Below are 25,382 nucleotides of genomic sequence, written 5' to 3' on the forward strand. Positions count from 1 at the left end.
TATCCATCATTCTTTGAACATCGTCCGAACAAAGCTCAGAACACTGAGCACTCAGAATTATTTTTGAAGAGCACAAGAACACTTAGATGTCACAATTTGACATTTGTTTTTTTTTTTTCCTTCTAGTTTTCTTCTACAGAAACAAGTAATAACATTCAAAATTTTAATTAAAATGGAAAAACCAATTATAATCACAAGCAATTAATTTATTTTTTTGAAGAAAGTGAGCATCCTTTTATTTAACCTTTCAAATGTATATTAATTTTTTTTAAGAAGGTGAGCACCCTTATATTTCACCTGTCTAATGTTTGTGTTCACTTTTCAAGTCGACCTGCTCAGCTGCTGTAAAGCTTCATAGAAGCAATATTGATAGTTGGGATGCTGTCACTTTTGACAGCAGTAGGTAGAAAGTGAGCACCCTTATATTTCACCTGTCAAATGTTTATGTTCACTTTTCAACTCGACCTACTCAAATGCTGCTGTAAAGCTTTATAGAAGTTGGGATGCTGTCACTTTTGACAGTAGTAGGAAGGTAGAAGGTCACAATAACAGAAAATAAAATACTTTGGTTTTTGACACAAGTGGAACTTTTTATAGGTAACCCGAAGCGGCTTGTGAGTAAAGTCTTTGTCAACAAAACAATTCAAAACTGTTTGACTGTTAATGCCGACTTTTCACGAGTCGATTTAAGCCGCACACTATGCCGCACGACAAAATCCGACTTTAGTCATCCGCGGTTCATGTTCACACGAGTCGACATACGCCGAAAAGCTTTGCCGCAAGGAAAAAATTGACTCGTGAAAAGTCGGTATTACTAAACATTTATTATAATTATGAGTATGGAGCAAGATTTTATACCATCGCTGCTGCTTCTAGTTTATTTGTTAACCTGGATAATCTGCAATTTTATCTTAGTTTGGTGAAGATCGGACGTTGAATTCTATTGAATTTTGATTTGAAATGCGTTAGTTTATTCTCAATTCATTAAAAATCATAACACCATGATACCTGTTTTGATAAGACTTAAATTCATTAAATCACAGATTGATCTCTTAAAATCGATTTTAAACTGCCGGAAGTGTGATTAATGAATAATATGTACATAGTAAAATGGTGTTTGTTTTTATTTTATCAAAATGAAAACTCGTCTATAATGGTGCCACAACTCTCGGTATGTACTGTAAATCTATTTGATAATTATGTCGATATTTTACCATATTCATATTCAAATTTCTGCGGTTTGTGTATATTTTCGGTGATTTTTTTTTTTTTTTTATTTGGATTTTTTAATTTTATTTAGGAAAACTATTTATAATGTATTCTTGTGACGGAAAGAAACGAAAATACATATGCATATACCTACAACCACCAAACTTGCGAAGGTATCATCGAATTTTAGGTTTTAATCATCATGATCATGACGTTATTAGCCATATCATGATGGTGATCGAGGGTAAAAGAGATGTTGATGAACATTTTATTTTCACGACTATAAATGTTGTGAACCAAAACGAAACGAGCATCATTCGAATCTCTTTTACCAAACGAGGAACAGGGAGACTGAATATATAGCAAAAATGGTAAGACAAGCTCAAAAGGATTACACTTATGACGATGTTGTTAATTGACATTTTGTTTTTTTCTTCGAATTTTGACAGAAACTTTTCTTAGTTGGATTGGCAGTTATTGCCGCTGTGAGCGCTGGCTCACCTTCTAGTGAATACCTTCCTCCAGTTGAGGATGTTATTGGCAGCAACTTCTTGGAAGCTGAGCCAGCTCACTCATTGGTTGAAGATGGTTACCGTTACAGAACCGTTAAGAGGTTCCGTCATCGTCGTGATGTCAACGAATTGCCAGCTTACGAATACTTGCCCCCAGTTGAGAACTCCTTCAACCCAGTTCAGCAGCAATTGAGCGCCCCAATTCAATTGGCTGCTCCATCAAATGAATACATTCCCCCACCAGCACCTGTGTTCCAGTCAGCTCCAGCACCAGTGCACCATCATCACCATTCTGCTCCAGCACCAGTGTTCCACTCTGCTCCAGCTCCAGCACCAGTGTTCCACTCTGCTCCAGCTCCAGCACCAATCTTCCAATCAGCTCCAGCTCCAGTATTCCAATCTGCCCCAGCTCCAGCTCATCATCATCACCATGCCCCAGCACCAATTCAAATTTCTGCTCCTTCAAATGAATACATTCCTCCACCAGCACCTGTGTTCCAGTCTGCTCCAGCTCCAGTTCACCACCACCACGCACCAGCCCCAGTGCATCATCATCATGCCCCAGCTCCAGTGCAACACTACCACGCTCCAGCCCCAGCTCCAGTCCAGCACATCCATGCTCCAGCTCCAGCTCCAGTGCAACACTACCATGCTCCAGCTCCTGCACCAGTCCATCATCACCATGCTGCCCCAGCCCCAGCTCCAGTTCACCACCATCACCATGCTCCAGCTCCAATTCAAATTTCCGCTCCATCCAATGAATACATTCCCCCACCAGCACCTGTCTTCCAGTCAGCTCCAGCTCCAGTGCACCATCATCACCATTCTGCTCCAGCTCCATCTCCAGTGCAGCACTACCATGCCCCAGCTCCAGCTCCAGTGCAACACCACCATCACCATTCTGCCCCAGCTCCAGCTCCAGTGCAACACTACCACGCTCCAGCTCCCGCTCCAGTCCACCATCACCATGCTGCCCCAGCTCCAGCTCCAATCCAGTTTGCTGCCCCTTCAAACGAATACATTCCCCCACCAGCACCAGTCTTCCACTCTGCTCCAGCTCCAGTGCACCACCATCACCATGCCCCAGCTCCAGCACCAGTTTACCACCCTGCCCCAGCTCCAGCACCAGTCCAACACTACCATGCTCCAGCACCTGCTCCAGTTCACCATCATCACCATGCTGCTCCAGCTCCAAACCAACAAAGCTTTGAAGTAGCACCAGCACACAGTCTGCAGGCCGATGGCTACCACTACAAGAAGGCTCGTCGTTCCTAAAAAGTTTCCAAAGGTATGAATGTAAAAAAAAAAAACAAAAACATTGTGACATATACAAAAAGGCTATATTTAACGATTAAATCGAAATTATGTTAATAAATAATATTTATATATAAAATCTGTGTATTCATTCATCATCAAAATGACAGATGTCAGTTAGTTTTCTAAAAGATTCTGACGTTTTGTAGAGGAAAGGCTAGTTTTGACATTTTTTTATGACAGCTAGCTGGATTATTTTGACATTTCATTTTGACAGCAGCTAATTTCAAATTTAATTGAGCATAGTTATTAAAATTAGCGTGTTATATTTAAATGCTAATTCGACTCTATTTAAACTCGACTAATGATCGCAGGAATAATTAATAAAAAAAAAACCCGGATATCAATCATTCTTAAGATAGAGCTTAAAATTAGTTAGTTTATGGTTAAATTTATTGGATGAGATAATCCTCATTATCTAGGCTAGCAACAAGGCTTAAAACTATAAGTAAAAAAAAAATTGACTTTTAACTTCTGATATCTGACATCTTCCATCTTGCTTGCGGGGTCTTCACAGACATTTTTTATTCCATTATTTATGTTATCCGGTTTAAAATTTAATTCTTTATTCATTATTATCATTCATTGTCAGAATATATTATAGTTTTATTTTTATACAAAAATATGAATAGAAAATATTTAAGCCAGTATGGAATTAAGGTGAGAGTTAGAAGGTTAAAATGTTCTCTTGAATTTTTATGGTAAATCTTAAATTTATGGAAGCTTGAGGTTCAACTTAAACAAAATACCGTTGGTTATTGAATATATTTATTTTAGTTTAAAGTTTTGAACAAAGGTTTTAAACAGGACTTATAGTAGATTGTATGGACAAACTTTTAAATATTCATAATCGGATAGTATTTTTCAATAACATTCAATTTTACTAACATCATCCCGTTTTTTATTTAAATTTACTATCTAGGTTTCAAAGAACTTGGGTAGACAATTTTAGGTTTTATAACAGATTATGCCAGTATACTTATGTATTTAAAGAGTAAATAAACAGAGCTATTACAAAATTAAAAGATGTATGAACACACCTAATTTTCACAGCTTTGATATTTTGTCTCACTTCAATCTTAGCTTTTTGACACCTATGTTAGTCCGAAGATTTTAAATGAGTTTTAAATTTCCTGCCTCTTTTTGACACTTCTTTCTCACCATGAAGTGCAAGTGAGAAAGCAACACATTAACGTCAAAATTCGACGGTGGAGTGAGGCGAATGTGAACACCGTCCAAGAAACATCAAAAGTCATAACTCAAAATGTCAAAAATAAAGCGGGTGTATACACTCGATTAAAGTTCTACTGCTCATTCACAGAAATTCACTTTTATCAAAGCTTATTTTGTACTCCGTAGACTACTCATAAATAGAAAGTTAGTATGTTTATCTAATACTACGATCTAAACATGAAGTACTTTTTATAACTGATACAAACGCCGAAAAGAAGCATTACTTCAAAAAAAAAAAAAAAAAAAAAAAATACAGAGACGTCAACATAAGTCGGGTAAATGTAAACACCATTTAAGAATCCGTCAGATGATGGTTATTTTTCTTTCGGACTACTAAAATGTCAAACCAGATGTCAAATTGGACAGTCAAACTTCATTAGTTTTAAAACTGTTTTCAACAATTTTTCTTCGTCAATTTGTCATAAAAACGATATACTAGTAAATTTTGAAAACGAACTGTCAAAATTTGTATGGAGTAATCTCTCCAAGATTGCGAAAAACTGTAAGGACTTTATTTTAAAAATAAAAAATGCATTTTAAAAATAATTTTAAAACATCCCGCCGGTAAAAAGTTAACAAGTCAGACCAAAGTAGGTATGCTTATGAAAAAGAAAATATCTCTGACGTTAGAATGGTTAAACTATTTAAACTAAGATTTGACAAAAGAACACGCTTAGATGAAAAAATATACTAGATTATTAACTATTTGTAATTATTTTTAAGTCACTTCTGTTAACACCACTTTTTAAGTTTTAAACAGGGATTAAATGAAAGATCGAACTTTTGAGTAAATGTTACAAAAAATTTATAACAGTATAACAGATTTGACAAAATTAACTCAAGGGTCGAGTATGTCCTTTTTTTTTTTAATTTATACATCTTACCTCTAGAACAGACTTTTCAGAGTTGGATCAATAATTTTTCCGTCATTTTTGTCACCTGTCAAAAAAAAAAAAACAAATCAACGAAAAAAATGTAGATAAGCACGAAAAATATGACTTTTGTTATACGGATGCTCGCCAATGAATGATACCATGGTTATTTTGTGCGTCAAAATGTTGTAATATTTATATCAGAATTTTCCATGTTCTTCACCTTTCCCTTTTAATTCTTCTAAACAACTTTAAAGTAAAATATTAAATTTTGTTCTCATCGAAAAAAAATATCTTGTGGTACGTTCACATCCAAAATTAGTGAGCTCATTCACAATCCAAAAAAACAAATGTGAATGAATATTACGTAGGTACCTTAACTTTTGATCTTGACCTTGTTGATCGTTCAACTTGTGTTTAAGATTCCCTCTTAAGACCTCGAACAGAAGTCATCAAGATGAATCAACGATGACGCTTTAAATAAACAAAAATATTTGTCTAATGGATGTTAGATAACCCCACAGGAACACTTTGAATAAAATCCAGATCAATTCTCCAAAACCAGATGCATAAACATAAATTTCAGTCTACCGCCCCACACCTCTCAAGTGTCCCTCGACCCCGTCGGCATTCGGTCGTCAAACTGATTTTTAACATCAAAACCGCACACAAAACAATTAATTATAAAACACAACCGGTGAGATGGTTCAAACGAGATTGCATTATACCAAAATATAATATCGAAAGCGAAAGTACTTGACTGCAGACTGAATGAAAAATGAAGATGCGTCACATACTGAAAAGATACCATTTGCCTTGAATCAATTGAAAGTTACTCTACATTTTATCGGCAGGCTAAAATGTATCTAAACATTTGTTCCCACGACTGCGGGCCGTTCAATTTTGCCACACGAAAGTAATGAATTGAACAAAAAAAATAGTCATAAAAAGTCCAATAAGTTTAGCTGATTAAAGTCATTAAGTCAAAATTCATAATTAGACCTATTGATTAAGCAAATTTATACATTGTTTTGTGGTCGAAAAACTATCATACCCTACCCACCACCAGAAAACCCCCTTCTTTCTTATTTGTATAGATATTAGAACATCTTAATGGCCTTCACTAATTTTGTTGTGTTTTTTTGGCAACATTGTTTATCAAAACTTTAAATCACTAGTTTTGTGGGATCTTTAATCAAAAGTTATTATTGTTATTATTGGTTAAGATGAATATTAAATTAGCACACTGGGATTATTAGAAAGAGTGTGTGAACGTTGTATTAGTATAAATGGGATGTTTGATGTTAGAATGGACATCATTTCCCTTTCAACTCAATTGGGAAACAGTCAAAGATGGTGGGTTATTGGAAGAAGTTTAAAAAACTTTTGGGTGTTTGATAATATTTATTTTTCCTCTTGCAGAAATTCTTCATTGTTGGATTTGGATTACTCGCTGTTGCAGCTTGTGTAGTTGCTCAGTACCCTTCTCAGGAATACCTTCCACCAGTACAGGAAATCGGAATACCATCGAACGAATACTTGGCTCCAATTGCTCCAGCTGCCCCTATCGCTGAGTACTCTTCCGGAGTTCTTGCTGATGATGGTTATCGTTACAAGACTGTAAAACGCTTCCGCTCAAGGCATCGTCGTGATGTTAGCGAACTTTCAAACGAATACTTGCCTCCCTTCCAACAACAAGTTTCTATTCCTCAAGAATCTTACGCACCAATTCAAAGCTATGCTGCCCCATCAATTCAAAGCTATGCTGCCCCATCAAACGAATACTTGGCTCCAATTGCCCCAGCTGCTCCAGTCGCCCAGTACTATTCCGGAGTCCTTGCCGATGATGGATACCGTTACAAGACTGTAAAACGCTACAGGACTGCCAAGCGTTTCCGTTCAAGGCATCGTCGTGATGTCAACGAACTTCCATCAAACGAATACTTGCCTCCTTTCCAACAACAAGTGTCTATTCCTCAAGAAGCTTATGCACCAATTCAAAGCTATGCTGCCCCATCAATTCAAAGCTATGCTGCCCCATCAAACGAATACTTGGCTCCAATTGCCCCAGCTGCTCCAGTCGCTCAATACTCTTCCGGAGTTCTTGCCGATGATGGATACCGTTACAAGACCGTGAAACGTTACAGGACTGCCAAGCGTTTCCGTTCAAGGCATCGTCGTGATGTAAGCGAACTTTCAAACGAATACTTGCCTCCCTTCCAGCAACAAGTGTCTATTCCTCAAGAATCTTATGCACCAATTCAAAGCTATGCTGCCCCATCAATTCAAAACTATGCTGCCCCATCAAACGAATACTTGGCTCCATTCGCCCCAGCTGCTCCAGTCGCTCAATACTCTTCCGGAGTTCTTGCCGATGATGGATACCGTTACAAGACCGTGAAACGTTACAGGACTGCCAAGCGTTTCCGTTCAAGGCATCGTCGTGATGTAAGCGAACTTTCAAACGAATACTTGCCTCCCTTCCAGCAACAAGTGTCTATCCCTCAAGAATCTTACGCACCAATTCAAAGCTATGCTGCTCCATCAAACGAATACTTGGCTCCAATTGCTCCAGCTGCCCCAATTGCCCAGTACTCTTCCGGAGTTCTTGCTGATGATGGATACCGTTACAAGACTGTAAAACGCTACAGGACTGCCAGGCGTTATCGCTCCAGACATTAAAAAATTTTTTTAAAACACTTCTTTAAAGTTCCCATCGATTCAGTGCCTAGTCCTGATTAACTAAACCTAAAGAAGATATAGCATTTAGAAGCTTGTATTTTAGCAGAAATGCATGTCAAATACTAAGCTTTCAAAAACAATAAACACGTACCTTGAATATTATTCTGTTAAAAAAAAAAATGTTTCTTATTTCATTTCAATTTTTTCATTTTGTGTAGACTTTAAGCATAACTGGAATCCATATTTTAAAAGCCTTGGTAGAACCTAGTTTTAAATATTCCATCACAATCAGTAGTATCAATAAAAATCACAATCAATGGTGAGGATTATTAATTTAAACAAAAAAGGTTACACATATGCCACAGTGACCGTTTAGGTCACTGAAAATAGCATTCTCTTCTGATATTGATATGTTTCTCCACCAAAAACAAAGAAATAGTTTTTTTTTTTTATTTCAAAATCGATATCTCGAAACTTTAAACGTTAGAGCAGTTCTGATACAAGATTCGAATTCAGAAGGTCAAATTCCATTAGAAAAGTATTATAAGGTTTCTATGGCAAAATCTGGCTGGGCAATACTGCTGTCATTTACGGTAAAATCGCTCTAAAAAATTCTTATTTTATTTTTTTATAGTATTAAATAAAAGGTCCCGCGAGACATGTCTCGTGTGACATGTCCCTCGAGACACGTCTTGTGAGACATGTCACATCAGACCTTTCCCGTGAAACATTTCCCGTAAGACATGTCATATGGAACATGTCCCATGAGACATTTCCCGTGAGACATTCCCTTGAGACCTGTCCCATGAGACATTTCCCATGAGACATTTCCCATGAGGCATGTCCCATGAGACATGTCCCGTGAGACATGTCCCGTGAGACATTTAGCATGAGACATTTCTCGTGAGACATTTCCCGTGAAACATTGCCCATGAGACATGTCTCATGAGACATTCTCGTGAGACGTATCCCATGAGACATGTCTCGTGAGGATGTTTAAGTATGCAACTGGCTCTGGAAGTCCATTAGATCCTTAATATCAAAATATTTTAGCTAGATTTTTTTTCTGAAATCTTACAAAGCAAGAATTTTTCTTCAACTTACCATTACAAGAGTTGCATACAACCAAAATGCACAGGCATAAAGTCAATAGTCACAGACAAAATCCGGAGACAAAAGAGTAGTAGACAAATTTGCAAGCAAGAGTCACAAATGACAAGATTCTTGTCTCAGAGCCTTGCCAACGACTCTACTCTAAAAATCGATTTTGCGATGCATATTCTTAATTTCTAAAACGTGCATATCCAACCACATGATTCTCATTTTGACAGTCAAAGACCCAATTATAACTTAAATGAAAATATTTCAGATCAAGACCAGATTTAACTGAATAGATGTTAAACTTTACAGAAAACTGTGACCTTTGCACAGAGAGTTCAATTACCTACTGTAATTCGATTCGAAAATTATGTTTTTTTCTTTATTTTACAAAATTTTGTTATTGAAGATATCTTTTAACAATGATCCAATTTTCCCCCATAAAAAAAACACATCTCAATTTCTATGACTTTATTGACTTATATAAAGAATCGATAGCCACTCAATATAATATGCATATTTTGGTAGCACTCTTTTTGATTTATTGGACTTCACCACTCCTTATCAGATGCTTTAAATTTTTAAATTATCAAATTATACCATATTTTTTTTTTTTTTTCAAATCAAATATCAATAAGTTCATTTGATCTGAATTAATTCGACAGCTGAAATCATCTCACACAAGTTCATCATTGAAATTGGACTTGAATAATAATATTCATGACACGCAAATTGTATCGAATGGAATTATTTTTATATTGCAGGTGCGGAAGTAAAAATGTTTCTTTTTTATTTCACTGCTTTGACGTTTTTGATGATCATCTTTTGATTTTATTTACTCTTATAAAGCCTCTTAGCCTTAAGTTTTTATATTATTTTTTCTGATATTTGTTTTTTATTTTGAACTAAATGATGACATTGACCACTAAAAATATAGAAAATCTTAAGGTGTGATATCAAGAATTGTATAAATACAAGAGATTGTAAAGAATTAAGTATCATTTGATTGCTTGCTCTATCCAAGTGATCTAAAACTAAAACAAACAAACTAATCAAAATGGTAATTAAGACAGAACCAAAGTTACACCAAGGATTAATCACTGATCTTTTAATTCTCATTTTTCTATTTTTTTCTAGAAACTATTTCTTATTGGATTAGCCTTATTGGCAACAGCTTATGGAGAATACTCCAGTGAATATCAAGTTCCTCAAGATAGTCTTTCTGTTCTTGAGGAAATTGAGGCTCTTCCCAAGCCTGCTGCTGCCCAGTCAGTCGAAAATGGATATCGTTACAAGACCGTAAGACGTTTCCGTGCCCGTCATCGTCGTGATGTCAGTGAACTTGTATCCCCCGAATACTTGCCACCTGTTGAACAACAATCCTTCGAAGCTCCATCCAATGAATACTTGGCACCAATTGCCCCTGCTGCACCCGTTGTTGAGGTTGCTTCCGGAGTTCTAGCCGATGATGGCTACCGTTACAAGACAGTTCGTCGTTTGCGTTTCCGTCATCGTCGTGATGTCAGTGAATTAGCTTCAGCTCAATATCTTCCCCCTGTTGAGCAAATCAATATTCCCCAGACACCAGTTGTTTCAGTGGCACCAGTTGCTGATATCCCTGTTTTAAGCAATGAGTATTTGGCACCACTTCAACAAACTGAAACTGTCTTGGCCGATGATGGATATCGTTATAAGACAATTAGGAGGTTCAAGATTCGTCGTCATTAGAGTGTGAATGGAGCCGAAAATCAAATACAGTGTACCTTAAAACTTATCTTTAAATCGAAAATAAAAACTAAATTATTTGAAAAACCTTTGATTTCTTAAAACACATATTTTCTTTTGTCAAAACATGAGTACTGGCTTTAAATCGGTTTGACAAATTAGTTTTCTCTACTAAGTTTTGTTATTTTCAAAACCTTTTCTAGGAAATCTTACCTTGTGAATGACTGGTTTACAAAAGTTTGTGAACAGATTTATAACAGTTAGACGAATTATAACAGTTTCCCACAAATACAAATTAAGAAATTTCCAACACGTTTAGAGCAGTTTGAACAACAATAAGGGTGAATTCAGATAGAATTTATTAAATACCCTTGCTTACATTTGACGATTTTGACAACGACGATTTCTCTATTTGTTATACCGCTAATGATGAGAGATGAAAAAGTGATTATAACAAGGATTCGTCAGTGCAAAAATCGTCCAATGTAAACCTTGACTAAGGAAACCATGACGACATGATATTAGGATTCGCTATATAAAGGCATGACAAGAAGTCACACTGCATACTGACTGAACTTATGACAACTTATAGAGTGTGACAGATTGTTAATTGACTGATTTCATTTCTGTCTGAGAGAGATATTTTGAAACTTAGAAAAAAAAGACAAGCTTTAGATAGTGATCTAGATATGCTTTGAATAGTCTATAATCTAAGGGCTAGTGACGAATAGTGAACGTCATAATTTGCATCTGTCAGTTTCATCAAAGTAATGGTTGTCAATTTTATCTTTGATGGATTCAGAAATGTTCTTCTTGGTGAAAATCAAAGTGAAGACATCATGGCTGCCAAAAGTTATTAAGCAAGAAAGAAAAACCTGATCGCCATTATAATTTAAGTTCATTAATTAATGCATTGTTCAAACCTAGATTCTTACAAAGAAGAAGAGACTTGGTTTTATAATACAAATTCTATATACTACTGAAATCAGTAAAGTAGAAGAATAAGCACTTTATTTAATTTTACTTGTTAAATTATTGATTTAATATAGCTTTTTATGGCCTTTAGTCTAAACTAAAAATTGACGTTTCTTCCCGGTGGAGCTCACTTGGAGTTCTTACTACCGAAGTAGATCCAACTAAAACCTTAACTTTGTATATGACTCAATTGATAGAGAATAATAAAATATATTTTTTTGTTAAATTATTTTCGTTTCGTTTTTATTTATTTTTCTATTAATGTCTTCGTTTGAGTTTTTTCGATCTATATTGCTCTAATGACGACGAATCTTAAAGCGCTTAACAGTCTTATAACGGTATCCATCATTAGCTAAAATATTTTCATTTTGTTCAACTGGAGCCAAATATTCGTTGCTCACAATTGGAATATCAGCAACTGGGGCTACTGAAACAACTGGTGTTTGAGGAATATTTACTTGCTCAACTGGAGGAAGGTATTGAGCTGAAGGTAATTCACTGACATCACGACGATGACGGAGACGTAAGCGACGAACTGCCTTGTAACGGTATCCATCATCAGCCAGAACTCCTGAGGCTACTGGAGCAATTGGTGCCAAGTATTCGTTAGATGGGGCCTCGTATGCGATTTCTTGAGTAGGGGGCAGGTACTGGGTGAGCTCGCTAACATCACGACGGCGACGATGACGCAACTTGCGGACAGTCTTGTAACGGTATCCATCATCAGCAAGAACTCCGGAAGAAACTGGGGCAATTGGTGCCAAGTATTCGTTTGATGGGGCTTCATATGAGATTTCTTGAGTAGGGGGCAAGTATTGGGTGAGCTCGCTGACATCACGACGGCGGCGGTGACGCAACTTGCGAACGGTCTTGTAACGGTATCCATCATCAGCAAGAACTCCTGAGGCTACTGGAGCAATTGGTGCCAAGTATTCGTTAGATGGGGCTTCATATGAAATTTCTTGAGTAGGGGGCAAGTATTGAGTGAGCTCGCTGACATCACGACGACGACGGTGACGCAATTTGCGGACAGTTTTGTAACGGTAGCCATCATCAGCAAGCACTCCGGAAGAAACTGGAGCAATTGGTGCCAAGTATTCGTTAGATGGGGCCTCGTATACGATTTCTTGGGTAGGGGGCAGGTATTGGGTGAGCTCGCTGACATCACGACGGCGACGATGACGCAGTCTTCGCACAGTCTTGTAACGATATCCATCATCAGCAAGAACACCAGAAGCTATCTCAGGTACAGGAGCTAAAGGAGCAATTGGTGCCAAGTACTCATTTGAAGGAGCCTGGAAAGCAATTTCACCGCCTACAGCCAAACTACCATCTTGAGGAATTTGATACTCATTGGAGTATTCTGCGCAAACGGTTGCCAAAATGGCAAATCCAATAAAAAATAATTTCTGTAGAAACAAAAAAAAAGAAGAAAAAGGACTCGTTAATCCAAGAGTTGCCTTTTCAATTCTCTAATTAAATATAATTACCATTTTGATTTGTATTAATTGCTTGAATAGAGCAAGCGATCGAATGATAATCACTTCTAAACAATCATCGTATTTATACAATTCTTGAGATCATACTTTGATGTGATTAATTCAATGTCATTAATTGGTTCAAAAGACACAATTTATGCAGAAAGTCTTATAATGTGTGTAGGCTTTAAGTTTTAGCAAATTAATTATTTTTTTTTTTAGCAACCCAAAATGAATAATGATTGGCAATTAACAAAAAAAAAATGAAGAAGTCATTATATTGAGTTTGGAGCAGTTGATGAGTTTAAATATGGCTGGTTTAAAAGTGTTATCTTTAAGGAAGATGTAGGTATCTTTAATAAACCAAATCCTCCAGGTGTTAACTTATGTTTTTGGTTTAATTGTTCGTTTCTAAGAACTCAGCTGTTAGTTATTGTTTGCGATTCCAAGAAACTGCACAGTTTGGTACTTAATTTGTTTAATTTTATCCTAAACTCATAGAAATTCCAACTAGGCAAATTGATTAATTCAACGTTATAATTTTTCGAAACATACAATAGATTTTCTTTAACTAAACTCTATCTCAATCATATTCCTTGGCCAATTGAATGCCATTGAACAAAATATATGGAAATAAAAATACAAAAAAAGTACGTATACACCACAGTGCACATTTTTTAGACCAATTAAAAATATACTCTGTATATCAAAGTAGAGCACGGCTTGTGTTTTTTATTAGCACCTGAGTCAAACTTGAAACGCATCTGAACTTAATGTAGGTTTATATAGTGCTGTCTGGTATTAATAGTTAGGTATTAGGAGAGTTTATATCATAGTTATAGTGTTGGCGAGTGAAGCCAAACAAATTGATTAAGAAAACTAAATTTTCCCTTATCTGTCAAAAGTTTTTCCTAAACTGTCAATTTTCATTTTTAGTGTTGACGACACCCATTCTTCTTAGTATTCCGTTGTAAGCAAAAGAATAGAATTGCAGTAAAAGGAAACTGTTATACAAGGAAATAGAGAAAAAGATTTTTAAAAGTCTAAGATCTCTATGAAGGAAATCAAAAAAACCGTAACATCAATTTAATTATCCAAGAGTCACAGCAGTCACAATAGCCTCCAGGGGTATTTTGTTTTAATACAAGCTCAATACATCTTCGGTATCTTCTTTATATATTATTCTTTTAAACGTATCTTTCAACTACTAATTTCAAGAATCATTAAGACATCCGGTATATGATCCCGATAGAATCCTGTTTTCATAAGAATATTTCAATAAGTTTGCTAATGTCTTAAGCAAATATATCGAATGTTAAAATTATAAAAATCAACTTATTTTTAATAAAAAAAAATAAATCCAATATGGTGCTGCTCGCGAGCTATTACCATAATTTAGGAGCAAAGTGTCATACCATAAATTTTATTTTTTTTTTTTTCTATCTACTTTTGATTATCTTTAAAGTTTGATATGTTGAAGATGTATACATATATATATGCTGCCTCAGGTTAAAACTTATGAATATTTAAATATTCGCGCTTCATTGGAATTTGAGTGCCTTTTGGCTTGGCAACAACAACAAAAACAAAACTAGGAAATAATTATTCATTTTATTATTTTCGTTTTTTTTTTTTGTTTAACTATTTTAATTGAGACAGCTTAAGAAATGATGCAGTTATCTAAGTATTTTGTACTATCTGGTTCTTTGAAGATTGTTCAAAATTATTTGGTTTAATTAATTACTTTTATTTCTGGTTAGTGTAAGAAGTCGAACATTTCTTGAGCTCAAACCATTTAAAAGTTTATACAAACTCGATTTTGCTTTATATAGAATCTTCTGTGTATAAACATGATCAAGACTCAAAAGAGGGCCTGACACACTGGAAATTTAAAAATCGATTGATCGAAGTTTGCTCTCTGTCACATCACTAGAAAATAATAGAGAGGAAACTATCGAAACTATAAATCGACCGTAAAAATTTTAAACTTGATTTCGACTTTGAATTTTTAATCCTTCTCAACGTCATAGTTCTAATAGAGAAGTTCTTGAAATTATAAATAAGATTAAAAAATTAGTGCACAAATTTATTGCCTAAATAAAAAAGTAAATAAACTCATTTACATAATTAGCCTTTTTTTTGTCTATGAATTCGATTAAAATTCATTAAGTTTTAATTTTAAAGTTATGCTACTTTTAAAATTAAACAAACAAAAAATTTATGAATTAACTAAATAAGAAGTCGTTAAATTTGATTCTATTAGATATATTGCAATTCAGCATTTGTTAATCGGCTCAAAAAATTATGGAGACATACGAAAGTTTGACTGTGTGAGTTTTATAAGACAGATGTCTCGTGATTTGTAGTGAAACTATTGATTTTTTTGCCAACGAAATAAAAAAATTAATCAAAAAATTAATCAAGGCCAGTTTGCTCCAGCATTTTCATTCATTGTCAAGTGCATTTAACAAAGAATTTTCCAAAGCGAAATTATTTGTGCACTTAAAACTGCTTAAGTTTCGACTCATTGTCATTATGACTTATTATCATTGAATGTCAAACGAACATCTGTTTTAGTTGAATAGAAGAATTGACAGCAAGAGCAACAAAATTGACATATAATAACGACAAAAGCCACAAAAGCGATAAAAGTGACAGAATGACTAAAGCGACAAGGCTGAAAAAAGCGATAGCAGTAGCAGCGACAAAAAGTTTAAAGAGGCCACAGGTGTGACAAAATTTACAAAACCAACAAAAATTTACAAAGAGTGACACAAGTAGTGACAAAATCGATAAGAGTGATAAAAGTGAGCTACAAAAGCGGCATGAGTGACAAAAGTTACAAAAAACAATAAAAAGTGACAGAAAACTACACGAATGACAGAAGTGCAAAAACGACATAAGAGGTTAAAGCAACAAAAGTGATAAAAATGGCAAAATTTTCAAAAGCGACAAGAGTGACAAAAACGGTAAGATTGACAAAATTGAAAAGAGCTACAAAAATTGACAAGTGCGACAAGGCAACAAAATCATATTAGCCCTGTTCCATTGGAGGTGGTAGTTTACTACTAGTAGATGTTTTGGCTAATCTAGTACTATCATCTGCTCATGCTCTTCTTCCCGAGTAGATACGATTTGTATTGAATTCGTTAAAAGTGCGTTCCATTGAAAATCGCTAGTAAACTACTAGAAGTTGCCACCTCCCAAAGGAACAGGGCTATTAATACATCATCAGTCATGTTTTCAAAACTTATTAATAGGCTATTATGGGCTAATTCAAGGCAAGGCAAGAGTAAATTAAATAATAAATGTTTCAGCTCAATAAAACCATCACTTTAAAACTGTCAAGTCGAGTGATCGTCATCAAAAATTCTGTCAACGCGTTTGCGTGACCGATGCGTTGACAGAGTGAAGATAAATCCTTTTTGAAGATGTAAACGCGTTGACCGATTTCGTTCGACTTCTAATAAAAGCTTAAAATAACTAGTTTAATTTTATAGAAACCAAAATTATAAGAGTTTTCAAGTGGAACGATGATATAAGCAATTGTATTTTAGTTTTCGTAAGTCAATAAAAGCACTTAACGTTCCTACTCGCTACCCACTTTTCTCAGAAGAGATTCGAAACTTCTTGAACCTTCTTATGTGTGATGGGAAAATGATTGAGTGATTTTTTTAAAAACAAAATTTAAATAAATCTTCAGTTCATCATCATTTCTATTTTTATAGTTTTGATGATGTTGAGGCATCATCTGTTGTCAAATGATGAGAAATCTTCTTGAAATTGCTTCAATTGATTTGCATATAAAATTTTATATGCGGAAGTAATCTGGGGCGGAAGATTCTTAAGACTTTTGACCTATCTGCTTGTACTGATGGTTAAAAACAAAAAAGAAGATGCCCTAAGTAGATAGGTTGGGTTTCAAATAATTAAAATTATTATTTTTTTTTTTGTTTTTATGATGATGGATTACATGAGTAGATTTAGCCGACTCGACTAGCAACTGGTTTTTATTTTAAAAGAACAAAACAAAGTTATACACCTTTTTTTATGAGCTCGATATCTATTAAAAAACGATTAACAAAAATCTAATCGTGGGAAGATTTATATGATTATGGATTAAATAAAAATTTAAATTAACCCATAGGCAAGTTTTTTAATTTTGATTTTTAATTCACAAATTTTAGAGAGACTAAATGGAGCCTTAATAGCTTAAAGATACAAAATAAATAAATATTTAAATATTTATGTAACCCTTTTGGATTTTTGTTTTTATTATTGAATTGATTATAAATACAAAATACAGATTAAGATTTTAAACCACTTTAGAAAAGTAAGTATATCATTTTAAATTAATACTATTATGACTTTGTTTACGCACGTAGCACGTTTCAAGTTCAAATTAAATGCTCGTGTTTATAAAAACAGAATGCGGGATGATTCAAAAGAAAACGAAATGGGCACGTTTAGGAAACATAAAGAACTTAAATATATAGTTAACATCATTTTTTGAATGGATATTTAGGTTAGGGAGATTTTTCATGACATTTCACTAGACATTTAGTCAACGTCATTAACGGGTCATTGGTCAGGTCCAGAAAAGTTAGGGACTCACTCTTTTCATTGGATAGCTGTCAAAAAAAATCCTTCCAATTTAAACAATTTTATTGGAAAGTTGACTGGAAAGTTAGAGGCAAAAAAATTCTCACTAATTTAATTTACTCGTCAACCTAAATAACCTTTTAGAAAATGACGTACCTATGACATTTAGTCTAGCCAATTTTCTGATTGGAAATTTAGCGAATCTTTCCAGTTAACTTTGAAATAAAATTTCCTAAATTGGAAGGATTTTTTGACAGCTAGCGAAAAAAATTATTTAGTTCCTAATTTTTCTGAACCTGTCTATACTAATTCTTTAGTCCCTTACGTCCCAATATAGATTTAAGAATATTCTGGTTGAAATAATAAAATTATAGCAAGTGTCAACTTTTACCATGGCAACCGTTATTTGTTAAAATGTTCTTTATTTTAAAATTGATATAAATTTAAAAGTCTATGAACCCTCTGTCCTAGAAAATTAATACTTTATTAACAATATTCCCATTTAATTTAATTTCCAATTTATAGAATGGTAATATAATACAGCAGAGTTCTCTTGAATGGGCTAATGACCTCTTAGATTGCTCTAAGTTTAATTCAACAATGAAATTAATTATGTATTTAAAACGAAACACAAAATAAAATAAAAAAACAAATTAACTTTTACTTTTTAAAAAGAGATAAAAACGACGATAAATAATTTTGCATAATGCTTGTCGGTCCAAAAATTTAACGACCTAGCATAATTTAAACATCACCCTTTTGTTTAAAATCAAAGATTTTTTATTTTTCTTTGAGGCAATTTACAATTTAATCAATCATCAAATCAATCAACAACCATCTAAAAAGTATCTTTACATTAATTTCTACCTAGAACATTCGAAGAAATTTACATAATTTTGAAGAAGATGGGTATTGTAATTAGATACTTAATGCTGAATTGCGTGAGTTTGCCATAAAAAAAAAAAAATCAGGAAAACCATTGACATGTAAATCGATATCAAAAACTGTTCGAAGGAAGAGACGGTTCCGTGTGAACTTGAATCTTGTTGTCATATTTTTTTTGTTTCTTGCTAAAAAAACCTTGAACGCTTTTCAATTTGCGTCAAATTCTACCGCCTAAAAGTGAAGGGGTTTCAGGAAGATGCCATCTGGTGTTTCGATAGCCTAATCATCGATATCATTAAACAGATTTTATACAAAAGCCTGTTTAACCCATTTAATTTTTGAAGAGAAATTGATGCGGAAACTCAATGACAGTTTGCTAAGCAATCTCACTTTAACTGTCATAATGCATTTCTTTAAAAATGACTCATGCGTTGGTGAACAATACTAACATGAAGTGCGAATGTGACAGTTAAACATGAAGTTATTGACATGACGTTCTTAGAAGAATTTGTTTTTTTTATGGGAAGTTTATGGTAAGTAGTTTCTGTGGTTAGTATTTGAATTCACCACAAACTAGAGTTGCATTTAAAACCGGCATTTTTTTTTTGACGTTTAAAGTGACAGAAAAGATACGACCAAAATACGAAGTTGAAATAATGGCTTCGTTTGAAGCTCAGAAGTCAGAAGTGAGGAAAGGAAGTTTTATTTTTCGGAGAAAATCTTATACGAGGTTATGGTGGATGCAAGGAAAAATATTCATGCCAAATATTTGTTTACTGATTAAACATCGCATAAGTTTCTGTATTAAATGAGCAATTCTAACAATAAAGCTCATTTGATATAATCTGACTAACTATGAATTTCCGGAATTATGGACAAAGTTCCGATTGATCACACACGCGCACACCAGAGCAGAATTAATTTGTGTATACCTACCTATTCTCACACACGCCATTCGCGAGTCTATCTCGATTTTGATAAATTAATTTTATATATTATACAAAAACTAGAAGAACTGATTTTAAAATTAAATAAAAATAATGGATTGCAAATCTATTGAGATCGACCGGCGCGCGGCGGCAGCATCAAGAATGAAAGTTGAAGATATTAATTTTTGGCGGGAATTTAGTTGTATGTAGGTATGTTTCTTACAACATTCCCACACACTTTGCCATAGAGTCTAACTAATTGATTTTGACTTTAATATATTCATGACTCTTGTTATAGTCTAGAATTGTGCTCGAGTGGTAGATATAACAAAACATTTAATTCATCGACGATTAGATTGGTAGAAGTTTAGAAGTTTGACGTATAAATACGCAGACGTTGGTAGGTAAGATCATCAATAGTTTCTCGCTGTTCTAAGAAGAGTGATCAACACTTGTAGCGATGGTGAGTTTGAAGGATTTAAAAAAATTTATATCGCAGCAGCTAGTTTCGAATGAGCAAATATAAAAGGATCACAAGCAATTTGGATTACTTCGTTAACGCTTGAATTTTTTCTCATTATTTCGTTTTAGAAACTTTTACTTGTTGGATTGGCAGTTATTGCCACAGCTTATGCTGCTTTACCATCAAACGAATATTTGCCACCTCTAGAGGAGTCTTTCGCAGTAAGCCCTCAAGAGTTGCAGTCTCTTTCAGAGACTAGTGTTTTGGCTGATGATGGTTACCGTTACAAGACCCAAAGAAGGATCAGGTACCGTCAACGTCGTGATGTGAACGAACTTCCATCCAACGAATACTTGCCCCCAGTTGAGATTGCTGCCCCAGTCTCCGCTCCAATCTCCGCCCCAATTGCTGCCCCAGTTGCTGCTCCAGTCATCATCGAAGCTCCAGTCCAAGAATCAGCAGTCCTTGCTGATGATGGTTACCGTTACAAGACTGTCAGGAGGATCAGGTACCGTCACCGTCGTGATGTGAACGAACTCCCATCCAACGAATACTTGCCCCCAGTTGAGATTGCTGCCCCAGTCTCCGCTCCAATCTCCGCCCCAATTGCTGCTCCAGTCATCATCGAAGCTCCAGTCCAAGAATCAGCTGTCCTTGCTGATGATGGTTACCGTTACAAGACCGTCAGGAGGATCAGGTACCGTCACCGTCGTGATGTGAACGAACTCCCATCCAACGAATACTTGCCCCCAGTTGAGATTGCTGCCCCAGTCTCCGCTCCAATCTCCACCCCAATTGCTGCTCCAGTTGCTGCTCCAGTCATCATTGAAGCTCCAGTCCAAGAATCAGCTGTCCTTGCTGATGATGGTTACCGTTACAAGACTGTCAGGAGGATCAGGTACCGTCACCGTCGTGATGTAAACGAACTCCCATCAAACGAATACTTGCCCCCAGTTGAGATTGCTGCCCCAGTCTCCTCTCCAATCTCCGCCCCAATTGCTGCTCCAGTCATCATTGAAGCTCCAGTCCAAGAATCAGCTGTCCTTGCTGATGATGGTTACCGTTACAAGACCGTCAGGAGGATCAGATACCGTCACCGTCGTGATGTGAACGAACTCCCATCCAACGAATACTTGCCCCCAGTTGAGATTGCTGCCCCAGTCTCCGCTCCAATCTCCGCCCCAATTGCTGCCCCAGTTGCTGCTCCAGTCATCATTGAAGCTCCAGTCCAAGAATCAGCTGTCCTTGCTGATGATGGTTACCGTTACAAGACCGTCAGGAGGATCAGGTACCGTCACCGTCGTGATGTAAACGAACTCCCATCAAACGAATACTTGCCCCCAGTTGAGATTGCTGCTCCAGTCTCCGCTCCAATCTCCGCCCCAATTGCTGCCCCAGTTGCTGCTCCAGTCATCATTGAAGCTCCAGTCCAAGAATCAGCTGTCCTTGCTGATGATGGTTACCGTTACAAGACCGTCAGGAGGATCAGGTACCGTCACCGTCGTGATGTATACGAACTCCCATCAAACGAATACTTGCCCCCAGTTGAAATCGCTGCCCCAATCTCCGCTCCAATCTCTGCCCCAATTGCTGCCCCAGTTGCCGCTCCAGTCATCATTGAAGCTCCAGTTCAAGAATCAGCTGTCCTTGCTGATGATGGTTACCGTTACAAGACCGTCAGGAGGATCAGGTACCGTCACCGTCGTGATGTGAACGAACTCCCATCAAACGAATACTTGCCCCCAGTTGAGGTTGCTGCCCCAGTAGCTGCCCCAATCGCTGCTCCAATTGCTGCCCCAGTCGCTGCTCCAGTTGCTGCTCCAGTCATCATTGAAGCCCCAGTCCAAGAATCAGCTGCTCTTGCTGATGATGGTTACCGTTACAAGACTGTTAAGAGGTTCAGGTACAGGTACCGTCATTAAAGTGTTGCCATAGAATCCCTTTGTAAATATAAAAACAGAAATTGAAAAAAAAAAATAACAAAATAATTTAAAAACAAAATTTTGTGTTTTTCTTAAAGTCTGTTTCTATGTTTGTTTCGAATAGGACAAATAAGCTTTAAAGGCCTTAAAGCTAATTAAAAATTAGAAAGTCCTCCGCATGTTCCCATCTACTGGAACAGAAAGTATGAAGCAAACTATTTTGCTTCTATAAAGCCTTACAAATGCTCAACCACGGCTTATGAACGCGGCAAATGATGACTTATTTCGAATTGTTCGTATTCAGTTGTTCTTTGTGAGAAGACACTTTTATTTTGAAATTTTTTAAGCATAGCCTTATTTTATGAGACCAGAAGATACAAAAGGTATACCCTACTAGCAATTTTGTTTCTTTAATGCTTTACAGAAGCAACAGTAGCATCTGTAAAGTTTTGTAGAACCAAACTTATTTGTCAGGTAGACAAGTTTGAGAAAGACTAAATTCAATGAAACAAAGTTTTTTTTTGATTTTCACACCTTCAATAAACAAACATTTAATAATATTGAGGAGTGCGAGTGACTTTTCATACAACTTCACTTTTTTCTGCACTGCACATTCCATTCCTTATTTTCACCAGCTGAAATAACAACCAAAATAATACATCAGAATACAAGGTAATATACACCCCGCCATTTTAATGAAGTCAAGTGTGTTCTTAATCAAATGTGAACACCGCTGAACAGATTCAAGACAGATTCAAGACAGAATGTATTCATGGTATAAAAAGACAAGGTATGATCATTAGAGCCGCCATCTTACAAAATGGGGTAATAAGGTTTTGACGTTTGCATTTGGCAAAGTCAAAAGCAACAACAATTTCCAAGACAAATTTGTTTACAACAACAATTTCAATGGGCTGGGCTGTCAAAACCTTAAGTAGCCATAAGTTTTGACAGTTCTCGATACTGAGTTTTTTCTAATGATCATACCTTCTTTTTTTATACCATGGAATGTATTATCTATGGAAAGCAAAAAATAAAAGTAACCGAATTTGTCAAACTCAAATCTGACAGCTCCCACTTTGAAGAACATAACTGTTGCAAATTTTAATTATATTTCGTATTAATTTATTAGCTAAATAGTTGTTGACTTTTTAAAGTTAAATTGATTTTTTTTAATAACTTAATAATTTCCATAGGTGCTTTCTAATTGAAAAACAAATCTAAATTATTAGGTTGTATCTATGAAAACCCCTGCAGACATACAAGCCAATGTTGCCACAATGTTACAAGTGTAACAAAAGTGTTACTTTTTTGAAATATTAAATAATTTTGTTACCATGTTACTTTTTATTCCGTTTTGTTACACTTTTTTTTAATAAAATTTTGTTTGTTTTTCGTTGAATAGAGTGAAAATTTCAACCGGACGCACTTTTTTATTCGACAATTTATGCAATAACTTTGACTATTTTGCAGGTAACAATGATCTGTTTATGGTAAAAAAGTTTTAAATCTATTTTTTGTATAGATACCTATTTGCATTCGCTAAGGATTAAATGGATTGGAGTTAATGAATCGAAAATCTAGCCAAGAAATTCTTCTCAAAAATAGTTCTACCTTTCAATTTTTAAATTATTCTCCAATGATAAAATAATATAATATAAAATGCATTTAGTTTCGAAAGTAACAGTTATCAATCTTAAAATGTATCTACATATAATCTAGAAGCTCTTGAGGATTTATAATATCTTTTAACAATACACAAGAAGAAAAAACTGTTTAAAATGAAGGTCAATTTTTTAGAAAGATATAAAACCTAATAAATAGTTCCTCTCCGCCTCCAGTAGAACGTTTGTTTTTTAAATTTCATTGATTAAAACCTAGATGAGAAACGAAAAATACTACACAAAAATGGCACAACTAAAAATAATAAATTAAAATTAAATTTTCTAAGTCCTCAAAGTCGACAGCGAAAGTGATAACGAAAAAATATCATTGAGAATTCTGTCAAAGTAAAAAAAATAAATTAAATTAAAATCAAGAAAAAATATCGGAAAATATGTTTTTGAACAAAAAATTAATACAAAATAAAACCGTCAACACAGCTCTTTATAACAGAAAAAAGGGCCAGGAAAACCCTCCACATAATCCGGAATTCTTTTCTACAGCTATGTACTGAAAAACGGAAAGCATTTAGTAGTTTTTTCCCTGCAGCAAAATAAAATAACACGGGCTCTTATGGGAGAAAAATCTGCATGCAGCGCAGAGCTGCATCATGTCTCTATTTCTAAATTCCATGCCAAGTTTCAACAAAAATACAAAATACTTGCTATTTGGCATTACTGATATTGGCAGTTAACACAATCTATCATTCAAAAATTCAAAAAACGTTCGTTTTGATTTTCTTAAAATGGAAGAACTGATTGAATTCATAACAAAAACTTAACCATCTTGTTTTGTTTTATAATTTCAATTATTTCTTCCATTTTAACCGCATTTTTATCGTTTTCTTACAAAAAAAATTATAAAAAACATCAAGGTTATCAATTCTTTTTGACAGAAATCGGCATCAATAATTTAAAAAGTGATGCACATGTAATTTGGGTGCAGCGCTGCAAGCAGCGATGCCTGCAGAAGTGCCGCACATCTGTTTTAGCCATTAGGCTCAAACTGAAAATTTCATTCTGCTTTTTGAAAAGTGAAAATTCTACTAGTTTTTTTATTTCACCTCTTTTTCGCTGCAGCAGCCTGCAGACTTGGTAAAAATAAGCTTTCAAATAAGATAAGATTCGATTTATGACTTTTTTTTTTTAATTTGTTACTCTTTTTTCCCATTTGTTACGCTTTTTAAAAAATTTTGTTACTTTTCTGAAAAAGCCTGCGGCAACACTGCATACAACCCTAAAATTCTTAACCAGCGAAATGTAAAGTGTCTTCAAAGTGAACAGTTTGAAGTTTGAGCACTTCTTACTTAAAAGCCCTATACCAAAAAACAATCATAGACAAAAAACTACCAAGATTGGAGACTTTCATATGTTAATCTATGGTTACTTCGTTTAAAAAAAAATTTGAATAATACAGATGACGTCACATAAACAATGAGATAGGATAACGAAAATCTGAGTAGGCATAATTACCTACTTTGCATTTGCATATCTTGAATTAAAACGAAAAATCAATCTAAAAAATCGAATACTTAAAACTGGTGAAAACTGTAAATCGTTTGAAAAAATCACAATTTTGCTGTTATTTTCTTCGATTCTCTGAGAAAAGTCCTTTTTGAATAGTCAATCCTCAAATATTACCTCTCATTTTGCCCAGACATTGTGGAACGAAAAAAAAATTAAAAATCATTAAGAAACGGAAGACTTCTAGTTTTAAATTTAAAATTTGAAAAAAGACACTTCTAGTTTCTCACACAAGTAGTATATAGTTTGAAGAGATGTGGTGATTTGTTTAGTATGGGAACCAAATTGCTTTCACTTT

The 25,382-nt window shown here is 34.9% G+C and overlaps 3 protein-coding genes across 3 annotated transcripts; 2 read left to right on the forward strand and 1 right to left on the reverse strand.

The window, feature by feature from the left end:
* The first annotated feature begins 1,577 nt into the window (after window positions 1-1,577).
* On the forward strand, window positions 1,578-7,822 carry LOC129918006 (atrophin-1-like). The gene is made up of 3 exons (XM_055998294.1): window positions 1,578-1,616; window positions 1,659-2,981; window positions 6,563-7,822. The coding sequence occupies exons 1-3, from the start codon at window positions 1,578-1,580 to the stop codon at window positions 7,820-7,822; spliced, it is 2,622 nt and encodes an 873-aa protein (XP_055854269.1).
* A 2,032-nt stretch (window positions 7,823-9,854) lies between these two features.
* LOC129918007 (calphotin-like) lies at window positions 9,855-21,899 on the forward strand. The gene is made up of 3 exons (XM_055998295.1): window positions 9,855-9,980; window positions 10,058-10,457; window positions 20,152-21,899. The coding sequence occupies exons 1-3, from the start codon at window positions 9,978-9,980 to the stop codon at window positions 21,897-21,899; spliced, it is 2,151 nt and encodes a 716-aa protein (XP_055854270.1). The 5' UTR covers window positions 9,855-9,977.
* Window positions 11,911-13,217, reverse strand: LOC129919882 (nuclear pore complex-interacting protein family member B13-like). The gene is made up of 2 exons (XM_056000978.1): window positions 13,111-13,217; window positions 11,911-13,029 (listed from the first exon to the last, which is right to left on the reverse strand). The coding sequence occupies exons 1-2, from the start codon at window positions 13,111-13,113 to the stop codon at window positions 11,917-11,919; spliced, it is 1,116 nt and encodes a 371-aa protein (XP_055856953.1). The 5' UTR covers window positions 13,114-13,217; the 3' UTR covers window positions 11,911-11,916.
* Window positions 21,900-25,382: the final 3,483 nt, after the last annotated feature.

Source organism: Episyrphus balteatus, chromosome 4, assembly GCF_945859705.1.
Source record: "Episyrphus balteatus chromosome 4, idEpiBalt1.1, whole genome shotgun sequence".
Classification (NCBI taxonomy): domain Eukaryota; kingdom Metazoa; phylum Arthropoda; class Insecta; order Diptera; family Syrphidae; genus Episyrphus; species Episyrphus balteatus.

Bases quoted from the DNA above. Each gene is read 5' to 3' on its own strand.
- LOC129918006 (XM_055998294.1), top strand. From the start codon at position 1,578: ATGGTAAGACAAGCTCAAAAGGATTACACTTATGACGAT. The intron at 1,617-1,658 runs GTTGTTAATTGA...GAATTTTGACAG, and splicing joins AGGATTACACTTATGACGAT to AAACTTTTCTTAGTTGGATT. The intron at 2,982-6,562 runs GCTCGTCGTTCC...TTCCTCTTGCAG, and splicing joins ATGGCTACCACTACAAGAAG to AAATTCTTCATTGTTGGATT.
- LOC129918007 (XM_055998295.1), top strand. The intron at 10,458-20,151 runs CAGCTCAATATC...CAGCTTATGCTG, and splicing joins TGATGTCAGTGAATTAGCTT to CTTTACCATCAAACGAATAT.